Genomic DNA, 13,479 nt, shown 5'->3' on the forward strand with positions numbered 1-13,479 from the left:
CAATTACACAAGCATCGTATTGTATCCTCACAAAAGGGGTGGGTACAGTGAAATAAGATATTTAGAGAGAGCGGGGGGACTACATTCACATAATGTTCTGTTTTAGATTTATTGTTGTTAATCTCTTACTATGCCTAACTTATAAATTAAACTTTATCATAGGTGTGTAGGTATAGGAAAAAACAATATATATGAGATTTAGTTTACACATAGTATATCTATGGTCTCAGGCATCCACTGGGGGTCTTGAAATGTATACCTTGGGGGTAAAGAGAACTACTACATTGAGTTTAACACTGTCCCTGGTGATGGCATTTGAGTAATCTCCTCCTCAAGCAAGAGGATATTTGACTTGGGTAAAAATATTAGGAAGTTTCAAATAACAGAAAAATTTTGTTACCAGATAAGTTCAGAGTTTTGGTGTTTTTCATGCATGAGACCTTTGGCAAATCACATAAATATGTAAACCAAAGTTCTCACTGAGTTAATGAAAATTTTTAGTAAATACTTTAAAGCATTTGGCAATAACGCATTGGCAATAATGGAATTAAAAACGATTCTACCACATTTGAGGATCTCAAGCAACACTAGATGAGACCATATTCAAAAGAACTACTCAGTAAGCACTGATATGGGAAAGTGGAAAAACAAAAGAGCTATAAGCTAGGTGTTTCTGCTTTTACACTGGCAGCTGGAAGGCAGGGGATTGGAATTAAATGAGGAGACCTTTGAAGTTTCTTCTTCTGGGTTAAAAAAGTCATTTATCTACTCTGGGTCTTTACACATGTATAAAGAGAGGTTTTAAACTTTTGCCCTAGTCCCTATATGGTGTTTGCTATCTTACTACATATAAACTGTTAGTGGTTTGCTTCTCATTTTATTGCCAGAATATACTGTCTCCCCATCACAAACACACCTGGTCACGTATATCTCAAAACAGGAAGGTAAAAATAATCTTTATGCAAGTCCTACAGACCACACCTTAGACCATGCCTTGCTGTAATCTCACATAGACAACTTGATGAAAACTACTTTATGAGGAATTTGCCATAAAATAATACTAAGATGTTTTTATTCAAATAATGAAGTATCTTGCCAGAGATAAGAACAAAATGTTTTGTAAGTTCCTTCCTTTCATTTGAGGGTGTTTTCTTTCCACTGGAGTTATATAACAGATATTACTTATGGTTTTATCTGATGGAACAAATCTTTAGAGCAAGAGGTGTCCCGGGCATGGATTCAGTTCCGGCTGTATGATTGTTATGTGATATTGGATATACCAAGGTGGTATGGGTGGGTCATGGCCCAGCATTGCTCTGATAACCATTATGGGTGTAAATCCTAGAGGTTGAAACTTATAACCTGAACCTAGTTCACGAGTAGATGATTCTCTAAGAGTCTAGAATCCCAAGAATGAATAAAAGACCTGACAGTCACAACTTTCCTGGAAAAATACACTGAAAACCCAACTTTTACTTCCTATTCTAAGAAATACTTTTCATTATATGGTAACTTCTAAGATTTATGTAACTCTTAAGAGAGTTCCCAATGCTCTTTCCTTTTGCATCCTCGTGGTAGATCTGTATTTAGAGCAGGGATCGTTATCTTTCCCATTTTAAAGAAAATCAGCCTGGAAGAAATCCTGCCATTTACCACCAATTCATCAGAATCCAGTTCTGGGCCCACTGTGCTCTGCCACCATCCTTTAGTTGTCAGGAGATTCTGAAAACCGAGGGCTCTGGAAAAGGCATTATCTGAACTAACTAAAGATTAGCTACACTGGAAGGAAATTCCTATATTAAGAAAAATATCAATACTATTTTGAGATGAAGAAATGACTATTTTCAATTCCATGACAAAGATTTTCAGGGATTCAACAAGACCATAAGTTGCCAACTTAAATCAAAGGCAGCCTGATGGGTTCAATGTGAGAACTAAAACGGAGGTTTGAGTTTGTAATAATAATGCTGCTAGTGTTCCAGGTAGTACCAGCAGAGAAGATGCAGTTACCATTTTAAAAACTTTAAATGTTGACTCAATGTTTTAAATGTTAATTTTAAGAATATACATGGATGAGTCAGGTACGAAGACAGCTAATTAAATGCTTATGGCCTAAAACAAACTATAATAGTAAAGCATTAATTGTTAGAGGAATTAGACTACCAAATAAATGTAAGACCTTGGCAAGTCAGTGAACTTCTCTGAAGCTCAATTTCTTCCTTTGTGAAAAGAAATGAATGACACCTTCCTTCTTTATCATGAGGGTCACAAGTAATCAAGAGCAGAGGTCATTTTTGCGTCCACCTCAATAGGCAAAATGTACTAGATACTCATTGAATCAATTAAACAAAATGTGAAAGTGATTTGAAATCGTGTATTCTTGGCAGAATGCAGGAATCTATGGATTTCTTTGACTATGTTACAATCATAAACGTATAGCCAGCATTTCTACAATGTCTTTGAGTTTCTAATTTCTAACATCTAACCTCTTTATCTTCTTGTCTAGGTCAAATGATGCAAAAGTTGGTAAAAGCCATGAGGGAAAATGTGTACCCCAATTCTGAATTACCTACCTTCACCATCTGTATATACAAAGAATTCTTCAGAGCTCATCTTATTTACTATAGAAAGCAATACAGAACTGTTGGAGGAATGGACTCACTGACTTTCAGTCTATTCCATCTCTTTCCTCCTAGATTCTGTGATCTAAGGGCAGAGACATCTTAACCAGTTTGTGTTGTGGAAACCTCCTGATCATAATGCTGTCTGTTCAACTGCTTGTTCAATAAAAGTAAACCCAGCAGAACGCCATTTCTGGGATTTTTTTGTCACTGTCTGGATAATAAGATTTTTTTTTTTTAAGAAACTCAATTAACTATACCCTTGTTTTCTTTAATCCGTTTCTCAAATTCAAGTTGCTCTCAGAGTTTGGAAGAAACGTCTAGAAGAGAGGTGAGGAGGTAAGGGCTCCTAGGCAGCCAATAGCTATCTAAAGTCAACCAACCAGCTGTGACTCAACCTCACGTTCACTGTTGCCTTACCAGCTCCTCTCGCTAGCTTCTACATTTCCATGGATAGCATAACTATCTCAGTTACTTGGGTCTCATCCAATGACACAAATTAGTAATTTCTCATAGTAATCATGCTACCTCTTGATAATTTCCTGTATCAGGGCCTTGAACCCATACATAGTCTGAGGGAAGACCAATGCAGCAAGAGTAACCAATGTATGCAAGTCTGAGCAGCACCGACTGGTAGAAATATAATACTAGTTACGTGTGTAATTTCAAATTTTCTAGTAGCTACAAAAGAAATGGGTAAAATAAATTTTAGGAATATGTAGCACAATATATCAAAACTATTATCATTTCAAAATACATACATAATATTATAATCATAATATAATCAATATAAACTTTTTGTTTCTCAGTCTTTGATACTGGTGTGTACTTTAGACTTCCAGGACATTGCAATTTGGACCAGACACATTTCAAGTGCTCAAGAGCTACACGTAGCCAGAAGCTACTAGTGACATGAGAAAACCACTAGAGAAAGGAATAGACAGGAGTGGGACAGGACAGTGTGTAAGCCCCTGCCTCAATGCGGAAACACTGTCAAGCTCAGACTCTCGCTACAGCTTGCACCTAGTTATTGTTCACGTGCAGATTCTGGGCTGATGCTGAACACCCTATAGATGGAGGAAAGTAAAAATGTGTGTCACTCAGTCATGTCCGACTCTATGCGGCCCCATGAACTGTAGCCTGCAGGCTCCTCCATCCACTGGATTCTCCAGGCAAGAATATTGGAGTGGGCTGCCATTCCGTTCTCCAGGGGATCTTCCTGATGCAAGGACTTGGGCTTCCCTGGTGGCTCGGATGGGCAGATGGAGGCAGCTATGGGGAACCCATTGTGCTTCAAACTGTTCTTAGCTCTAAAGCTGTGCCAAGAATAGTTGGCTTACCTGGATTTGGGAAGTTAATTTTGTACTTATTATGCCGTCCTTTTTCTTTTAGATAAGTTGCCACTAAGCCAATTATAGCAAAATTTTGTGATCTTTGTCCTTTTTAACTAAAGTGAAGATAAATCATTCCCTAGGTGTTTTTTTTCCTTATGATATCATTAAGAAAAAAGAAAGAAGGCTTACATATCATTTTTCAAGCATGAAAACACGGAGCCATTTTAGGGGGAAAAAGGGAGAAAACAACATTGCTGTTTTCTTTGCTGATTCCAGGACATACAGAACGGGTTTCGAGATTCTAGAACATATGAGATTGTATCTCTTCCCTGGTTATTTCTGGGAAATCCAAAAACACTCTTTTCCTGACCAAGATATACAATTGTTTGAGAAACAGTTACTTTATTATATCACTATGAATATTTTATTGAGATAAAAATAGCAAATTCCTTGTACTGCTTTGATCATTATTGTGATTATGGTCATAAGGTTACCTGCACAAAAGACGATGTTATCGCACCCTCAAGACTTAAGCAACCTTTGACAAACATATTGAGCACCAGAGAAAGAGTGTGGCTCAGGGATACTGTGAAGTGAAGGATAGGGTAGTCTAGAACTGGATGAGACACAGGAATGGAGAAACGCCTAAGGACCCAGTGAAAGTCAAGGGTGAAGTGGGGATACAGAGGTCAGGATGGAATGGGGACCAAGGAGGCTCAGGAATTGGGGTTAAGGATGTAAATGTGTGAAAGCTGTTTATTTTGGAGACACAACCTGGAGGCAAACATAAAATGTCACCTGTGTCCAAATGGTCACAAGGAAATGGCTGCATTAAGTATTAAGTAAACTAATTTCTGGGTTGCTTCTTGAATTATATCTTGATATCCATATGGGAGGCAAATGAAAACGAGACCCATCTCACTGAGGTTTCCCAAACCAGCCCTAAAATTCTAAACCAGGAAGTGACAAATGATCCTGAAGTGGAACTAAAGCAAGCCAAACTATTTCTATTATCTCTTCCTGTCACTACCACAGACGGACACATTTCTCTATAACTGATATTTCAGATTTCATTTGCAGAATGTGGGTTTTCAGAGAACTACCATGGACAAACTCCTTATATTTCCTGTATGGAACTCACCTGAAGTCTCTCTCTCTCTCAAGGCTTCAGAAACAAGTACAGAGAGCACTTTACTAGCATGTGAGATGAGTGCAATCGTGCGGTAGTTTGAGTACTCTTTGGCACTGCCTTTTTTGGGATTGGAACGAAAACTGACTGTTTCCAGTCCTGCTAGTAAACTAATGCTCAAAATTCTGCAAGCTAGGCTTCAGCAATACGTGAACCGTGAACTTCCAGATGTTCAAGCTGGTTTTAGAAAAGGCAGAGGAACCAGAGATCAAATTGCCAACATCCGCTGGATCATCGAAAAAGCAAGAGAGTTCCAGAAAAACATCTATTTATGCTTTATTGACTATGCCAAAGCCTTTGACTGTGTGGATCATAATAAACTGTGGAAAATTCTGAAAGAGATGGGAATACCAAACCACCTGACCTGCCTCTTGAGAAACCTGTACGCAGGTCAGAAAGCAACAGTTAGAACTGGACATGGAACAACAGACTGGTTCCAAATAGGAAAAGGAGTACATCAAGGCTGTATATTGTCACCCTGCTTATTTAACTTGTATGCAGAGTACATCATGAGAAACGCTGGGCTGGAAGAAGCAGAAGCTGGAATCAAGATTGCTGGGAGAAACATCAATAACTTCAGATATGCAGATGACACCACACTTATGGCAGAAAGTGAAGAAAAACTAAAGAGCCTCTTTATGAAAGTGAAAGAGGAGAGTGAAAAAGTTGGCTTAAAGCTCAACATTCAGAAAACTAAGATCATGGCATCTGGTCCCATCACTTCATGGGAAATAGATGGGGAAACAGTGGAAACAGTATCAGACTTTATTTTTTTGGGCTCCAGAATCACTGCTGATGGTGATTGCAGCCATGAAATTAAAAGACGCTTACTCCTTGGAAGGAAGGTTATGACCAACCTAGATAGCATATTTAAAAGCAGAGACGTTACTTTGCCAACAAAGGTCTGTCTAGTCAAGGCTATGGTTTTTCCAGTGGTCATGTATGGATGTGAGAGTTGGATGGTAAAGAAAGCTGAGCGCCGAAGAATTGATACTTTTGAACTGTGGTGTTGGAGAAGACTCTTGAGAGTCCCTTGGACTGCAAGGAGATCCAACCAGTCCATCCTAAAAGAAATCAGTCCTGAATATTCATTGGAAGGACTGATGCTGAAGCTGAAACTCTAATACTTTGGCCACCTGATGCAAAGAGCTGACTCATTTGAAAACACCCTGATGCTGAGAAAGATTGAGGGCAGGAGGAGAAGGGGACAACAGAGGATAAGATGGTTGGATGGCATCACTGACTCAATGGACATGGGTTTGGGTGGACTCCGGGAGCTGGTGATGGACAGGGAGTCCTGGTCTGCTGCTGTTCATGGGGTGGCAGAGTCGGACATGACTGAGTGACTGAACTGAAGTATACATCAATAGATGATTGGTTTAAGAAGATGTGGCTTGAGGGGAGGGGCTAAGATGGCGGAGGAATAGGACGGGGAGCCCACTCTCTCCTCCACAAATTTAGCGAAAGAACATCTGAATGCTGAGCAAACTTCACAAAACTACTTCTGAAGGCTGGCAGAGGACGTCAGGCATCCACAAAGAGCGCATTATCTTCAAAAGAGGTAGGAGAAATTATAAAAGATAAAAAGAGAGACAAAAGAGTTAGGGACGGAGACCCGTCCTGGGGAGGGAATCGTAAAGGAGGAGAAATTTCCAAGCACCAGGAAACCCTCTCACCGGCGGGTGTGGGGTAAGATTTCTTATCTCGGAGGGCAACGTAACTGGGAGAAAAAAAATAAATAAACCCCACAGATTACGTGCCTAAAGCAACTCCCAGCAAAGAACCCCAGACGCTCGCATCATCCGCCACCAGCAAGTGGGGGCTGAACGGAGAGGAGCGGGCGGCACTGCCTAGGGTAAGGACCGGGCCCGAGTGCCCTGAGGGCAATCTGAGGGAGCTAACGTGAGATAGTAACCTAAACTGTGGGACAGCCAGAGAGAGAGAACTATCCCGCGAAAAGCCCAACTCTAAGGCACTGCCGGCCCGCTCACAGAACAAAGGACTGAGCGATACCAGAGGAGAACTAGCCGGCTGCGGACCGCCCCATCCCCCACCGGACACAGCAGGCAGGCAGGGCCCGCCAGAGCCGGAAAGGGGCAAACTCGGCCCCAGAGAGGGCACCCCCTACCAATCTGCAAACAGGCTCCCAGTTTCTAAGCAAAGACTGCCTGAGATCCCGGAGGGTCGACAGCCGCCGGGAGGGTCGCAGCCAGAGATCAGCTCCCCAGAACCGACACAAAGCACACCGGAGCCGGGCGCGCCCGTAAACCGAGGCGGGGTCCAGGGAGGTGATAAGCCCCACTGCCCCAACAGGGGAGAGCGCGCTCGCCAAACTCCTGGCCGCCTGAGCAGCTCCGACCGCGAACGGCACAAGCCGCGGGCGAAACCGAGTCTGCGCCTTTGTGGAGTAACCGGGAGCCTGAACCTGAGCGGCTTAGACCTGGGAAGTGCACGCAGCTCAGGGCCCGCTCCCCGGCCGAGTAACCTGAAGCCTGAGCAGGGTAGACGGGGAAAGCACACACGCCGTGAGCGGGGGCGAACCCAGTGCGGCGGAGACACTGCGAGCTCACCTCACACACGCCAGGTTTGCAGTGTTCGTCCCTCCGCACAGCACCATTGAACAAGCGAACCTAAAGAGACCACCTCCACCCCTTTGTTGCAGGGCGGAAATTAGATACTGAAGAGACCTCCAAACAGAAGCCAAATAAACAGAGGGAAGCATCTTGGAAGTGACAGGCCAACAGATTACAATCCCTGTAGTTAATACCGACTGCATTGAAAGGGACCTATAGATCTTGAAAAGTATAAGCAAGAACAAGGATCTATCTGAAACTGAGCAGTCCCCACACTGCTCACAATAGCGCCAGAGAAAGTCTGGGATATATATTTTTTTACTTTTTTTTTTTTTATTTTAATTAAAAAAATTTTTTTTTCTCTTCTTTCCTTTTTCTTCAAGTCCTCTATTACACCTTTAACTTTCATTTTCATAACCCACTATTAACTTGCAAAAAAAAAACCCTATTTTTGAAGCAAACTGCATACATATATCTTATACCTTTTGTGTTTTCTTTTTTTACTGTTTTTTTCCTGTTTTGCTTTTTTTACTGTTTTTTTTCCTACTGTTTTACTGTTTTTTTCTTTTTACACTGTTTCCTTTTTTTCTTCTTTTTTTTATATTGTAAGTTTTATAAGAGTCTAACCTCTACCCTTGATTTTTAATCTTTGTTTTACATATTTGATATCAGTTTTGTACATTTAAGAACCCAATCTTTAGGACGCAATTTTACTCAGGAGTGTGATCACTGGCCTGATTACTCTCTCCCCCTATTGATGCTCTTTCTTCTCCCCCAGGGAACCTCTATCTCCTACCCTCCTCCTTCTCTTCTCAACCCAATTCTGTGAATCTCTGAGGGTGTTCTGGGTACCAGAGAACACTTCAGGAACAGGATACTGCCCAGATCTCTCTCTCCCCTCTTGATTCCTCCCTTTCTACTCATGCTCACCTCTATTACCTTCCTCCCCCCTCTCTATGTATCTCTGTGAACCACTCTGAGGGTTCCAGACTGTGGAAAGCACAGAGGGAAGTGCTTACTGGCTAGATTGCTCTCTCCTCATTTGAATTTCCCTCTTCCCCTCCTGGTCACCTCAACCCTGCCCCTCACCTCATCTCTCCATGTAACTCAGCGAACCTTTCTGGGAATCCCTCACTGTGGAGAATCTTTTCACCATTAACCTAAAAGTTTTATTATTGATGCTGTATGGATGGAGAAGTCTTGAGGCTACTGCAAGAATAAGACTGAAAGCCAGGCGAAACATTAAATAATAAGAGACCATCCAATAGCCTCCACATATACACTGAAACCAAGCTCCACCCAAGAGCCAATAACTTCCAGAGCAAGACATACCACGCAAATTCTTCAGCAACGCAGGAACATAGCCCTGAGCATCAATATACAGGCTGCCCAGAGGCACACCAAATCCATAGACATCTCAAAAATTAATACTGGTCACTCCATTGCACTCCAGAGAGCAGAAATCCAGCTCCACCCACCAGAACACCGACACAAGCTCCCCCAACCAGGAAGCCTTGACAAGCCACCTGTCCAACCCCAACCACAGTAAGGAACCTCCACAATAAAGAGGAACTTCATACTGCCAGAATACAGAAGGGCCACGCCTAACACAGCAATCTAAACAAGATGAAAAGGCAGAGAAATACTCAGCAAGTAAAGGAAAATGAGAAATGCCCACAAAACCAAACAAAAGAGGAGGAGATAGGGAATCTATCTGAAAAAGAATTTAGAATAATGATAATAAAAATGATCCAAAATCTTGAAAGCAAAATGGAGTTACAGATAAATAGCCTGGAGACAAGGATTGAGAAGATGCAAGAAATGTTTATCAAGGACTTAGAAGAAATAAAAAGGAGTCAATATAGAACGAATAATGAAATAAAGGAGATAAAAGACACTCTGGAGGGAACCAACAGTAGAATAACGGAGGCAGAAGATAGGATAAGTGAGGTAGAAGATAGAATGATGGAAATAAACGAAGCAGAGAGGAAAAAAGAAAAAAGAATCAAAAGAAATGAGGAAAACCTCAGGGACCACTGGGACAATATGAAACGCCCCAACATTCGAATCATAGGAGTCCCAGAAGAAGAAGATAAAAGGAAAGGCCATGAAAAAATACTCGAGGAGATAATAGTTGAAAATTTCCCTAAAATGAGGAAAGAAATAGTCACAGAAGTCCAAGAAACCCAGAGAGTTCCAAACAGGATAAACCCAAGGCGAAACACCCCAAGACACATATTAATCAAATTAACAAAGATCAAATACAAAGAACAAATATTAAAAGCAGCAAGGGAAAAACAACAAATAACACACAAGGGGATCCCCATAAGGATAACAGCTGATCTTTCAATAGAAACCCTTCAGGCTAGAAGGGAATGGCAGGACATACTTAAAGTAATGAAAGAGAATAATCTACAACCCAGATTACTGTACCCAGCAAGGATCTCATTCAGATATGAAGGAGAATTCAAAAGCTTTACAGACAAGCAAGAGCTGAGGGAATTCAGCACCACCAAACCAGCTCTCCAACAAATGCTAAAGGATCTTCTCTAAACAGGAAACACAGAAAGGATGTTTCAACACGAACTCAAAACAACAAAGTAAATGGCAACGGGATCATACTTATCAATAATTACCTTAAATGTAAATGGGTTGAATGCCCCAACCAAAAGACAAAGGCTTGCTGAATGGATACAAAAACAAGACCCCTATATATGCTGTCTACAAGAGACCCACCTCAAAACTAGGGACACACACAGGCTGAAAGTGAAGGGATGGAAAAACATATTTCATGCAAACGGAGACCAAAAGAAAGCAGGAGTCGCAATACTCATTTCAGATAAAATAGACTTTAAAATAAAGGATGTGAAAAGGGACAAAGAAGGACACTACATAAAGATCAAAGGATCAATCCAAGAAGAAGACGTAACAATCATAAATATATATGCACCCAACGTAGGAGCACCACAATATATAAGGCAAATACTAACAAGTATGAAAGGGGAAATTAACAATAACACAATAATAGTGGGAGACTTTAATACTCCACTCACGCATATGGATAGATCAACTAAACAGAAAATTAACAAGGAAACACAAACTTTAAATGATACAATAGACAAATTAGATTTAATTGATATTTACAGGACTTTCCACCCCAAAACAATCAATTTTACCTTTTTCTCAAGTGCACATGGAACTTTCTCCAGGATAGATCACATCCTGGGCCATAAATCTAGCCTTGGTAAATTCAAAAAAATTGAAATCATCCCAGCCATCTTCTCTGACCACAATGCAGTAAGATTAGACCTCAATTACAGGAAAAAAACTATTAAAAGTTCCAACATATGGAGGCTAAACAACACGCTTCTGAATAACCAACAAATCACAGAAGGAATCAAAAAAGAAATCAAATTATGCATAGAAACGAATGAAAATGAAAACACGACAACCCAAAACCTATGGGACACTGTAAAAGCAATACTAAGGGGAAGGTTCATAGCAATACAGGCGTACCTCAAGAAACAAGAAAAAAATCAAATAAATCAACTAACTCTACACCTAAAGCAACTAGAGAAGGAAGAAATGAAGAACCCCAGGGTCAGTAGAAGGAAAGAAATCTTAAAAATTAGGGCAGAAATAAATGCAAAAGAAACAAAAGAGACCATAGCAAAAATCAACAAAACTAAAAGCTGGTTTTTCGAGAAGATAAACAAAATTGACAAGCCATCAGCCAGACTCATCAAGAAACAAAGGGAGAAGAATCAGATCAACAAAATTAGAAATGAAAATGGAGAGATCACAACAGACTCCACAGAAATACAAAGGATCATAAGAGACTACTACCAACAGCTATATGCCAATAAAATGGACAACTTGGAAGAAATGGACAAATTCTTAGAAAAGTATAACTTTCCAAAACTGAACCAGGAAGAAATAGAAGATCTTAACAGACCCATCACAAGCACGGAAATCGAAACTGTAATCAGAAATCTTCCAGCAAACAAAAGCCCAGGACCAGACGGCTTCACAGTGGAATTCTACCAAAAATTTAGAGAAGAGCTAACACCTATCCTACTCAAACTCTTCCAGAAAATTGCAGAAGATGGTAAACTTCCAAACTCATTCTATGAGGCCACCATCACCCTAATTCCAAAACCAGACAAAGATGTCACAAAAAAGGAAAACTACAGGCCAATATCACTGATGAACATAGATGCAAAAATCCTTAATAAAATTCTAGCAAACAGAATCCAACATCATATTAAAAAGATCATACATCATGACCAAGTGGGCTTTATCCCAGGAATGCAAGGTTTTTTTAACATCCGCAAATCAATCAATGTAATACACCACATTAACAAATTGAAAGAAGAAAACCATATGGTTATCTCAATAGATGCAGAAAAAGCCTTTGACAAAATTCAGCATCCATTTATGATAAAAACCCTCCAGAAAGCAGGAGTAGAAGGAACATATCTCAACATAATAAAAGCTATACATGACAAACCCACAGCAAACATTATCCTCAATGGTGAAAAATTGAAAGCATTTCCCCTAAAGTCAGGAACAAGGCAAGGATGCCCACTTTCACCACTACTATTCAACATAGTTTTGGAAGTTTTGGCCACAGCAATCAGAGCTGAAAAAGAAATAAAAGGAATACAGATAGGAAAAGAAGAAGTAAAACTCTCACTGTTTGCAGATGACATGATCCTCTACATAGAAAACCCTAAAGACTCTACTAGAAAATTACTAGAGTTAATCAGTGAATATAGTAAAGTTGCAGGATATAAAATTAACACACAGAAATCCCTTGCATTCCTATACTCCAATAATGAGAAAACAGAAAGAGAAATTAAGGAAACAATACCATTCACCATTGCAACAAAAAGAATAAAATACTTAGGAATATATCTACCTAAAGAAACAAAAGACTTATATATAGAAAACTATAAAACACTGATGAAAGAAATCAAAGAGGACACAAACAGATGGAGAAATATACCGTGTTCATGGATTGGAAGAATTAATATAGTGAAAATGAGTATACTACCCAAAGCAATCTATAGATTCAATGCAATCCCTATCAAGCTACCAATGGTATTTTTCACAGAACTAGAACAAATCATCTCACAATTTGTATGGAAATATAAGAAACCTCGAATAGCCAAAGCAATCTTGAGGAAGAAGAATGGAACTGGAGGAATCAACCTGCCTGACTTCAGGCTCTACTACAAAGCCACAGTCATCAAGACAGTATGGTACTGGCACAAAGAGAGAAATATAGATCAATGGAACAAAATAGAAAGCCCAGAGATAAACCCACGCACCTATGGACACCTTATCTTCGACAAAGGAGGCAAGAATATACAATGGAGAAAAGACAATCTCTTTAATAAGTGGTGCTGGGAAAACTGGGCAACCACTTGTAAAAGAATGAAACTAGAACACTTCCTAACACCATACACAAAAATAAACTCAAAATGGATTAAAGATCTAAACGTAAGACCAGAAACTATAAAACTCCTAGAGGAAAACATAGGCAAAACACTCTCCGACATAAATCACAGCAGGATCCTCCATGACCCACCTCCCAGAATATTGGAAATAAAAGCAAAAATAAACAAATGGGACCTAATTAAAATTAAAAGCTTTTGTACAACAAAGGAAACGATAAGCAAGGTGAAAAGACAGCCTTTAGAATGGGAGAAAATAATAGCAAACGAAGCAACAGACAAACAATTAATCTCAAAAATATA

The 13,479-nt window shown here is 40.0% G+C and overlaps 2 protein-coding genes across 7 annotated transcripts in view; one reads left to right on the forward strand and one right to left on the reverse strand.

Annotated features, from left to right (window-relative positions):
• SPINK5 (serine peptidase inhibitor Kazal type 5) overlaps nt 1-2,811 on the forward strand; it is a 345,077-nt gene extending 342,266 nt beyond the window's left edge. For both annotated transcript variants that reach the window (XR_014055486.1, XM_081495652.1), the window contains one exon: nt 2,507-2,811. Coding sequence is in view for 1 of the 2 variants with exons in the window: in XM_081495652.1 (XP_081351778.1) it covers nt 2,507-2,515 (9 nt within the window). In the remaining variant the exon portion in view is untranslated. The remainder of the gene's footprint in view (nt 1-2,506) is intronic.
• The window catches only part of LOC145508636 (uncharacterized), a 331,084-nt gene that overhangs the window by 124,920 nt on the left and 192,685 nt on the right, over nt 1-13,479 (reverse strand). The window lies entirely within an intron of this gene.

Source organism: Giraffa tippelskirchi, chromosome 6 (assembly GCF_054371585.1).
Source record: "Giraffa tippelskirchi isolate mGirTip1 chromosome 6, T2T-mGirTip1v1.2.pri, whole genome shotgun sequence".
In the NCBI taxonomy this organism is placed as follows: Eukaryota; Metazoa; Chordata; class Mammalia; order Artiodactyla; family Giraffidae; genus Giraffa; species Giraffa tippelskirchi.